At 40.1% G+C, this 10,081-nt stretch overlaps 1 protein-coding gene across 1 annotated transcript in view; it reads left to right on the forward strand.

Moving 5' to 3' along the window:
* Ubxn2b (UBX domain protein 2B) overlaps window positions 1-9,403 on the forward strand; it is a 28,352-nt gene extending 18,949 nt beyond the window's left edge. The window contains exons 7-8 of the mRNA XM_052176035.1: window positions 2,408-2,569; window positions 3,658-9,403. Coding sequence (XP_052031995.1) covers window positions 2,408-2,569; window positions 3,658-3,820 — 325 coding nt within the window. The 3' untranslated portion in view covers window positions 3,821-9,403. The remainder of the gene's footprint in view (window positions 1-2,407; window positions 2,570-3,657) is intronic.
* The last annotated feature ends 678 nt before the right edge of the window (window positions 9,404-10,081 follow it).

Below are 10,081 nucleotides of genomic sequence, written 5' to 3' on the forward strand. Positions count from 1 at the left end.
AGGAAACACTGCTTTGCTCCAAATCACATTTCTTGGAGAATAAGAAATCAAAATGGCTTATCAAGTAAAAACTGCAGTCTGAGTTACGATAACCTTCCTGCTGTAAGTGGGTGCACAGCTTGCATAATAGTAGTGGCAAGTCCCCAGAGGTCGGCACTCCTCACATGCTTTAAACTCTCTTGATAACAGCTCTTTAAACACACTGCTCTCACAGAGGGCCTGACTTTGGTTCCCCACACCCATGCCATGCAGCTCACAACTCCCTGTAACTCCAGTTCCAGGCATCCATGGGCATCTGCACATGTGCACACATAGCAATATAGGCACACATACATATGAGTAAAAGCAAATTTTTAAATTCATTAAAATTTAAATTTAATGTGTGCATACTTACTACTCGATTTTGAAATAATAGTAATTTGCCCAAGGTATGATTGAGCTAGAGAATTTTTAGAACTAGGTTCCACCACGCACGCACGCTGGGCGTGTGCTTTTCACTGCTGTGCCATGTTCTCTGGTTCAGTTTTGTTTGTTATGTAGAATTGCAGTATGATGCATAATGCTTTGACCATATCCCCCTGCACACACTGCCCCCCTCCACTAATCCCATTTGTTCTCCAGTTTCAGGCTGTTTTTTCTGGGGTGTGTGTGTGTGTGTGTGTGTTTAATTAACCTTAAAACAAAAACTGTATATGAAAACGTCACTGTAGGACTGCAGAGATGACTCAGTGTAAAGAGAATGCACTGTTTTTAACCAAAGACCTTGTTTGTTTCTCAGCACCATGTAGGTCAGATGACAACCATCTATAAATCCAAATTCAAAAGAACTCATGGCTTCCGTGGCTTCGCAGGCACAAAGCATGCTCAGAGTGCATACACCTAAAAGTCGGCAAAAACAAATTTTTTAAAGTCACTGCCGCTGTGGTGTGGTGGTTGAATAAGGGTTAAGTTTGCTGTGCACATGTGTAATCCCTGCAGTAATGAGGCTCGAGCAGAAGGATCAGTTCAAGGCCATCCTGAGCTACAGAATGAGTCACTGCCTCAAAAGCCTTCAATAGCAAAGAAAAGTGGCTCTGAAAATGAACACTGAATTTAGAGATGTAACCTCAATACCTGCTTACCAGTACTGAACTTGGCATTAAACAGAGTTCTGGTCTACCTCTGACTTGGCACTTTCCACTGACATGGTGCCCTACCTATTCTAAAAATCCATCCATTTCAGTTTGTAACTAATTCATTTTCACACACCTGCTTCTTAAAAGGAGACACATCCAGATGTTTTCTACCTAGATTTTTCCCCCACTTTGTACTTCACTTTTGTTTTAGAAAAAGCTTGCCTGCCCAAAATTTTTTTCCAAGCAAAACTTTTAGATGATGGAAACAGCATTACAACCTAGCTTTATGTCAGGAAGGAGCTACCTCAGCTTTCTCATCTCAGTAGATTCCACCTTTAGGTACAGTAGAAACCTGCCTTGAAGTGCCTTTGTGCCTCGTGAAGTTAATCTGTACAACAGAACAGTTGTCTCTCACCAGACGGACCCGGGCCAGTGTCGAAGACTGACTTGCCAGGGTCACACAGGACAAGGGAGGGAGATGATCGTGCAGTGGTGGTGATGATGGTGTGTGTGCATGGTTAGTGGTGAGAAAGGCATCCTCTGTCATCTTGTACCTCTTTTCTGGCCTCCATCTGTCTCTCCCCTGGGCAGTAGCATGACAGTGTAACTGCTTAGGTCTTCAGTTTGGAACTTGAGGAAAAAATTCCTTAAGTATTTCATAATTTGCTGTTTTCTCCTTTTGTTTATTTTTATCATGTTTTTCTCAAGTTGGTTCTAAATCTGGACGTGTGAAGTGGGGGGGCAGGTGTCGGCAGTAAAGCTAACTTTACTATCAGATAATAGTGCGGGAGAAACTTTGAATAAGAGTAAGAGTCAATGCCTGGTGCTCATAGCAGGAGCTGGATAAAGTAAAATACATGGGGGACCCTGAAATCTTAGTATTTGAGAGAATAAACAAAGATGTAAAAACCATTAAGATGATACTTGGTATTTGAAATCTGCGTTCTATATGCTCCTGGGCATGCCACTATCAATTCTCTGATTTCTGATTTCTCTCCAAGCTGTATGGTAAACAATGTGAGGAAAACTCAGAGATGAAGTCAAGAAATGCAGCTAGTCTTCTAAGAGATCTGGGATTATTAAGTAGGAATCATAGGCTCCAGACGAATTTTAATATAATTAAAGAAGCCAAAGAAGTAGAGTAAGTTGGGAGGAAGCGGTGTCTTGCTTGTTTGGAAGTCCTCTGAGGGAGCACCACACAGTTGACTGGAGAGCTGAGACTTTGCTACCTTGAGGGTCTCCTGTGGCCTACCTACTCAGTTTGCTCAGATTCTTAAACTCTTCTTTTTTAGCCTTACACCTGAAATCGTCAGTACTCCTTCCTCCCCAGAAGAAGAGCATAAATCAATACTGAATGCAGCTGTTCTTATTGATGACTCAATGCCCACTACAAAAATTCAGATCAGGTTGGCAGACGGAAGTCGTCTCATACAGAGGTTCAACAGCACACACCGGTGAGCCACCCGGCTGGCTGGGGGTCTTTGGGTTCTTACACTCTCTCATCCACAGGACGCTGCACAAAGCGTACTGAATAGATGAAGGTATTACACTTTTTAAGTAAGTTTTTGACAGAAGAATATTTAAAAGGATCGAAAATACCTACAGTAAGTGAAATAGATGGCCATAATCTTTATAAGTTATCCCATTCGTCCAAGTTCAGAGAATTCCAAGGTAAGAGCATTGTGACTAAAACTTTGTCAAGTGCACTCAGATTTAAGGTAAGATCCTGTCAGGACTTTCCCAGTTAAAATGTTGGTCATTGTCGGCTAGGCATGACTGTACTCACCTGTCATCCTGTCACGTGGAAACTCAAAACAATACAAGTTGGAAGTCAGTCTGAACTACACGATAAGATGTTATCTCAAAAGGAGATGCTAATCAGATCTTTCTGTATAGCAACTTCATAATGTAAAGGCATGGCCTAAGTAGTTTATTTTGTTGATGCAGAACCTCTAATAGGCTGATTGATTGTCTCTTTGATACTCATTTGAATATAAATATTTCCCTGTACGTAAGAGTACTTTTGTTTTCCGCTGATTATAAGACCCTAATGTGCATTTATGGTCTTAGTTAAGTTGCTAGATATATGTGAGAGTGATTTTAAAATTCTTTTTTGTTACTATTTTTAATGATAGGATTTCACTGTGTGACTGCAGCCTAGGCTAGCCTCAGCATCAGTGATCTTGACTTACTCTTCCAAGAGGTGGAATTAAAGATTTGTATCACACATCTTTCGTATGTGTCGGTGGGTGCATGTAACATCCTTTTGATAGTGTTAGACTGCCCAGCATCCACAGATGACCTAGACACTTAGGCTGCTAACAGTTCTTACTCTTTTAATATAGCAATATTTTTAGCACTATATTATATACATAATTCACTTAAAATTGTTTTGTTTCATTATAGGTGTATACTCCAAAGTCATTTTTCTTTTAAAATCTGATGACCTTTCCTATCAAAATAATGCATATTTAAATGTGAGAATGTTTTTCACTAAAAATGTCCCTTTTCTACAATAAGCCATTTTTACTTATTTCTTCAGGATTCTGGATGTACGAGAATTTATAGTACAATCACGTCCTGAATTTGCAACTACTGACTTTATTCTTGTGACTTCATTTCCAAGTAAAGAGCTAACAGATGAAAGTGTGACACTACAAGAAGCGGATATTCTTAACACTGTGATACTCCAGCAGCTAAAATAATATTGCTCCAACCCATGTAATAGCTTGTAGAAAGAAGTCATGGTGTGCATATTGGTAAAATATCCAGCATAAGACAACCAAATTATTTTATTATTCAGATAAATTCTGGTTTTGCTGTTATTCTGTCTTTCAGTCTTTGTCTAGATAAATTTAGACTAAAGGTAGATCTTGATGTTTGATTTCTTCGTTGTAGGGCTGGCTTATATTGATAATTTGTAAATGATCAACTTATTACATGCTCAGTGCTATTGTAATAACATTTTCAGATGAAATGAACAGAACCCCTTTTTGGTAAATGTATTTGATAAAATTTGCACTCAAGTTTCTTAGTGTAGCAATGACCAGTAGCCAGAAAGGATCCTTTTTCTGTAATATATGCCATAGTTGTCTCCTCTGAGTTTGAAATTGTTTGTTCATACAACAGTTAAAATTTTGCATATACTTTTTACATGTTGTTTAAACTATGTTAGTACCACAAAATATATTTTAACCTTGTGTTTTAGAGAATTCCAACTGTCATAAACTGAACTTTAATAGATATAAAAGTCATTAGCTCTTGACAAGATGTGATAAACAGCACTTTAGCATCAAGAAATTATAGTCCCTCCCAGAGCCTGTGTGGGTCACAGTCATTCACTCATTCATTCAGCAGTTTTATAGGGACTCTATTACACATACAGACGCTGTCGGAGGTGCCCAACACATGATACATTCCTCAGTGTATGGACTCAGTCTGAGAGACTGAGGTAAAAATTACCAGCAAGAAGTTTGTGTTTCCCTAGTCCAGGCATTTCTTGGGTAGCTCAGGAAATACCAGCATGACAGAAACGCTTGTTTGCCCCTGGGCTCCATTCTATCCCTGGTCACCATTTCTCTGTTGTTGACATAAGAAAATACAGAATTTGTGACTAAAATAGCATAGGTTTATTGGAAGTATGTAATTGAAAATGAACACACCTTCTCTGCTAGGATCTAGGTGTTGGTGGGACTGCATGTGGGCTCTGGAGAACCCTCCGTGGTGCTCAGCTCCAGCGGCCACTGCGCCCCTTCCCTACGGTGCTCCCGTCACCTAACAGCCAGCACTGTGTCTCTGACCTGTGATTCATGCTCCGGGCAACGATGAGATAGGAGCACAGTCAATCCATTGTCACTGCCCAGTGTGACCTTTATAGGAACCTTAATCATTCTTCATAGTTGTTCTCTGTTTCAGTCACGTGTTCTTATGGTTCTGACCCCAGTCCACACGATCTCTGAGAGTCACTTGCCAAACAAACTCACCCCATTCATAGGTGCTCAGGTGTCCCAGACTATTACATTGATTCAGGCTCCAAATCTTACCTGGATTTTATTGACTCAGAAGTCTGCTCATTAAGATTATCTAAATTAAGTAGGGTTTCCTTTCTATCCATGGCAGTAAACGCTAATTGTCTGCTCACAAGTAAATGGCAGAAAAATTATAAAATATGCTACAAACATTGCCCTATAAAGGGATGCAAAGCAGTGGAGGGTGGAATCACTGGTATCAACATGTGGAATCAGCCAGACACACCATTCACCAGCTACGGCCCAAGGTTAACGTGTAGCTGCAAAGCTCAGTCCTCTGAGTCTTGATTGTCCCTGTCATCTTCCTTTCACAGAAGCCACACAGCTTGGTTCTTCCTTATCCTATTTTACCGTGTATTCTTCATGCTAAAATAGCAAAGGTCTGTCAAGAAACTTCAGGATTTCCTGTGTGCCATGAAGATTAGGTCCATTAAATAGGACACCCTTCCAAGCATCGTTCTGTGTAACAGAAAAGAATCTCTACTCTAATTTTTACTTTTTCAGAGAAAAGAGAAAGTGTCATATACATAATCTCCTCTGAGGGCCCATTGTCTGACTGAATATGCAAATCTTTTTGTTAGAGGTTGTGTGTGTGTGTGTGTGTGTGTGTGTGTGTGTGTGTGAAGCCTGAAGATGATGTTGGAAATCTTCCTCGGTCTCTTTCCACCTTATTCAGGCAGGGTCTCTCACCGTTGCACCTCGGCTGGCTAGCTGGCCTCCCTAGGGATTCCCTGTCTCTACCTTCTGAGTGCTGGAATTGTAGCCAACCATCTGACCCACCCAGCAAGTCAAGCACTTTAGCTGTGAGCCATTTGCTCCGCCCCTCCCCCCACATTCTCTAATTTCTCATTTCTTTCTATACATCAGCTTTTCCTGACAGTGCTGTCATTTTTTAATATCTTTTTTTAAATACTTAGTTTAGACTAAGTATTCCCCCAAGCCCTGCTTTCTCTCTATAAATCATCTCTCTACACAGTTTCTATTATCAAACTCTATTACAACCAGCAAAGAGAACACAAGTTAACGTTTACTTGAAAATTCAGCTGAGTCTTAAGCTCATCATATACAAATTATGCTTTGTATTTGTCTGTCCAGCTGCACACTGAGACTGCATAGAATCCAAAGCCACATCTACCTTTTTGGATTGTCCCAGCAGCAGACCCACTCCCTCCTGATTAGCCAGAATGTGCCGGAGAGGACCTAGGGTTCTCTGGTTATTGCAAGGAAATGAGTTGGGATGTTTGTTTTGTGGTCTTTGAAACAAGGTCTTGCTATTGGCCCTGACTGGTCTGGGATTCATTAGGTGGACCATGCTGACCTCAAACTCAGATATGCCTGCTTCTACCTCCTGAGTGCTAGGATTAAGTCCCATGTCATCTGAAAGCTAAGATTTTGAATACTTGGATCTGTTGCAACAAGATCTCTGTGGAGAATTTTTCTCAGTCATACAGAAAACAAAGACTTCAGAATCTTTTCCCTCCCTGCACAGGCTCTGCCCTCTTCCCTTTCCTGTGCTAAGTATAACGTGGGTAACAGTTACAGTTCAAAAGACTGCTAAAGCCAGCCACTAAAGTGGGCACACACACCTTATCCTACCACTAAGGAAAGACCGCTGTGACCTGGAGGCCAGCCTAGGCTAAAGTATAAAGCTGCCTTAAAAAAATAAAAAAGGGAAAACACATCATTTCCGATGGAGCAAAATTAGGGCTAGAGAGATAGAATCAATACATAGAACAGCAATGAGGAACAGAGACTGCATGCCCAGAATCCTCGGAAATCCCAGGTATGGTGGCCACCTGTAGTCTCAGGATCGCAAACAGAAGTAGTGATATCTGGAACCAGGGGGCTAGCTAGACCTTTTAGATGGGATAGTTCCAGATTCCGCAAGAGGGTCTTCTTCAATAAAGGACAATCAGGAAAACGTGGTGAGCTTCAGAGCGCTAGGCACACGTATGGGCATACATACTCATGGGTTTGCCTCCTCCCCAACATACATGTACAAAAAAATTTTAAGAAATAATACCTTAATCATTGTAAACAAATGGCCATTACCTATTTTAAAAATGGGAAAAAAAATATCTAAACCTTGTAACATAATTTGAATTTTTCTTGTAGCATCTTCATCATTCATATGGAATGCCTACAAATGCATAGACAAAAGGGATGGCTGCTGTTTTTGTGCATGATTCGTCTTCCAAAAGACAGACGTGTGCACTGGGACAGAGAACCTAATGCCCACACAGATGACTAGTGCTTCACAGCGACTCCAGTACAGGTTTTATTGATAATCCACTTGCACTCTTGTCAGTGTAACTTTTAAAATTTATCACTATCACAAAGCAAGGTGGCCACAATGATCAGTTAGAAATGAGGACAGTTCTTTCAAATGATTATGTAATAAAAAGTTTGTAGTATCTGCTTACAAATAATGATTTCATTGAAACTCTTTGAATATGATTCTCAAATTACGCACATTGTGTAGGTTTGGCTTAAGTGGTTGACTGGGTTACTTTAAACTTGAGTGTTTTCATATGACTCAATTTATATGGCTGAGTTTGCCTTTACTATTTCTGTTCTACCACACAAATAGATTCAGGTACTTTTTTGACTGTTTGCCCCTGTGTAGTTCTGAAAACACTGGCATAAAGTATATTATAAGGCACATTCAGTTTCCCCTTAAAATTTTGTATCCATGTTGATAATATGTATTTGGCCAATATTGCCAAAAACTAAGGAAATTTTTATACCATGAAATATCTTTAATTTCAATTAAAGAGTTTGTAAAAGAAGTCCTGATGCATATGTAAGTTTTGTGTGTATGCGTGTGCGTGCGTGTGTGTGTGTGTGTGTGTGCGTGCGTGCATGCATGCATATGTGTGTGTATGTGTGTATGTGTGTTTACAAAGTCCAGAACAATGACCTCTGTGGCTTACAGCTATTACCATGTAACTTAACAGTTTTGCCTCTTAAAGACCACATTGCCAGGATTTGGGGGCCCTGGGGATGCTCTTTAGAAGGTTTGGACTTGATGGTCCCTTTTCCTTTAGTTAAAATGTTTGTATGGGAAGCAGACTCAGACTTTAACCCGCACCTACCTTAAGAGTTCCCTGGAATGCTGCAGTTGATCTCAGTGAAAGCTCCTTAAAGGAAAGACAGCAAGAAAGGAAGTCAGTGAGTCTCCACTGGTATTGTTTTTTGTTGCAGGACCAAATAAATGTCTAGTTAACACAGTAGGGTGTACTTAGCAGCCTTGTACAAAATTAGCAACACAACCCTTTTTCTGTTGACAAATTAGGATATTGTCTAATTTGCAACACCCAAGAAAGGGGGGCCAAAAGACTAAAGTGGGGGAGGGGTGACTGCCCCTGTCTTTGCTGTCCTGTCTTCCCTCTGCAGTCTGCATTAGTTTGGTCCTGTGTCTGAGTACTGGAACATTCCAAAAGACTTAAACGCCCTTTTTACTTTGTGCCTCTGACTTTGTTCTCTCCTCTACACAGTGTATATTTATTTGAATGTGTCTTTCAGAACACAGTTATAAAGGGTCCCTTTATGTGGTTTTCATTTTTAAAATCTTCCCCATTTTATTTTGATTTTTACCTCTATAACAAAGTCTTAATTCCTTGCTAACTTTGCTGCTTTTATTTTAGGGTGATCACTCATTTTTAGTGTTATGCACCAATTTGTGTTAATTTAAAAGTGACAAATATAAATAGTGCATACTTTTAGGAAATGGTAGACTTGAAAATTAGATTGTGAGCATAGTTGAGAACAAATGGACAAAACTCCTTTCAGTATCCTGGAATTTGTACTGAGGTTTAAATCTGTAAGAGAAGTAATGTCTTAAATGTTCTTGTTTTCTGTAGTTGTTGTATATAATGTTAAGTTCAACATTTCAAGGCATGAGGTGTTTCTTTTTATTCATGTAATAAAGCTGTATGCAAATACCATGTTTTATGTTTATAAACATGCATAATAATGAGTCTGGGAATGCCCCCTTAAAACATAAATATTTATATGGAAATGTTTGAAATATTGTACACATAGGTACTTTATAGCAATTCAAACTTTCTTTCTTTGTATTCTGTAATATTAAGCATGTATGCCACTCCTTTTTGATAAAGAGACATATCTTAGAGATGTGTGGGTTCTTATTGAGGCCTTACTGAGATCAGTATTCTCTACTACCATGTTATAGTTAATGTCACTGTATTGTATAGCTTGTCGTGATCTTAGCTTAATAAATGCAGTTTGTCCAGAGAAGCCGCCTCCTGTGCCTCGGTGTGACATCCCTGTCTCCATAGTTCCCTTACCCTGGTTTCAGGAGCTGCTTCTAGTCGTGGAACGAGGCTTCTCCTCTGCTAGCACTTCTCATTCCCAAGCATCTCAGAAAGGACAAGGACTTTGGTCTACTAGATCCCTAGATCTCATGGCGGTACCTTACATAAGAGTAGCTCTGAAAGGCCAAGTAATAAGTTAGTAAGAAAATAGTCATCTCTGGACACTGAGTGCATTTATGTTTCTAAACAGAGATCCAGAATGATACCAAGAACTAATATCAGTAATAGCAAATATTTGTAACTTTATTGAGTTTGAAAAGGAGAAGAGATTCTGGGAATGGCATCTTGGTTCTGTTCCAGCGCTAGCTGCGTGTGTTGCATAGTGAAAGTCAAGTGCTCAGTGGCTGTCCTTGGTAATGGCTGGAAACACACAAGGAACTCCTCCCCAGGGAACTAACAGCATGAGATATTTTCTGAGTCCCAGTCAGTGTGTGCTGATTCCAGAAGTGTGGCCCTAAGGGAGATCCTGCCAACAGCCCTGTGTCTAAGAGTAACTCTGACCTCTGATACACTGAGAGGAGAGGGCAATGGTCTGTGCCACAGGCATGCCCCTTCAAGGATAGAGGAAAGTGCAACTGTGATGTTCCTGTGGAATTTTCCA

The sequence above is a fragment of the Apodemus sylvaticus genome, chromosome 3 (assembly GCF_947179515.1).
Source record: "Apodemus sylvaticus chromosome 3, mApoSyl1.1, whole genome shotgun sequence".
NCBI lineage: Eukaryota > Metazoa > Chordata > Mammalia > Rodentia > Muridae > Apodemus > Apodemus sylvaticus.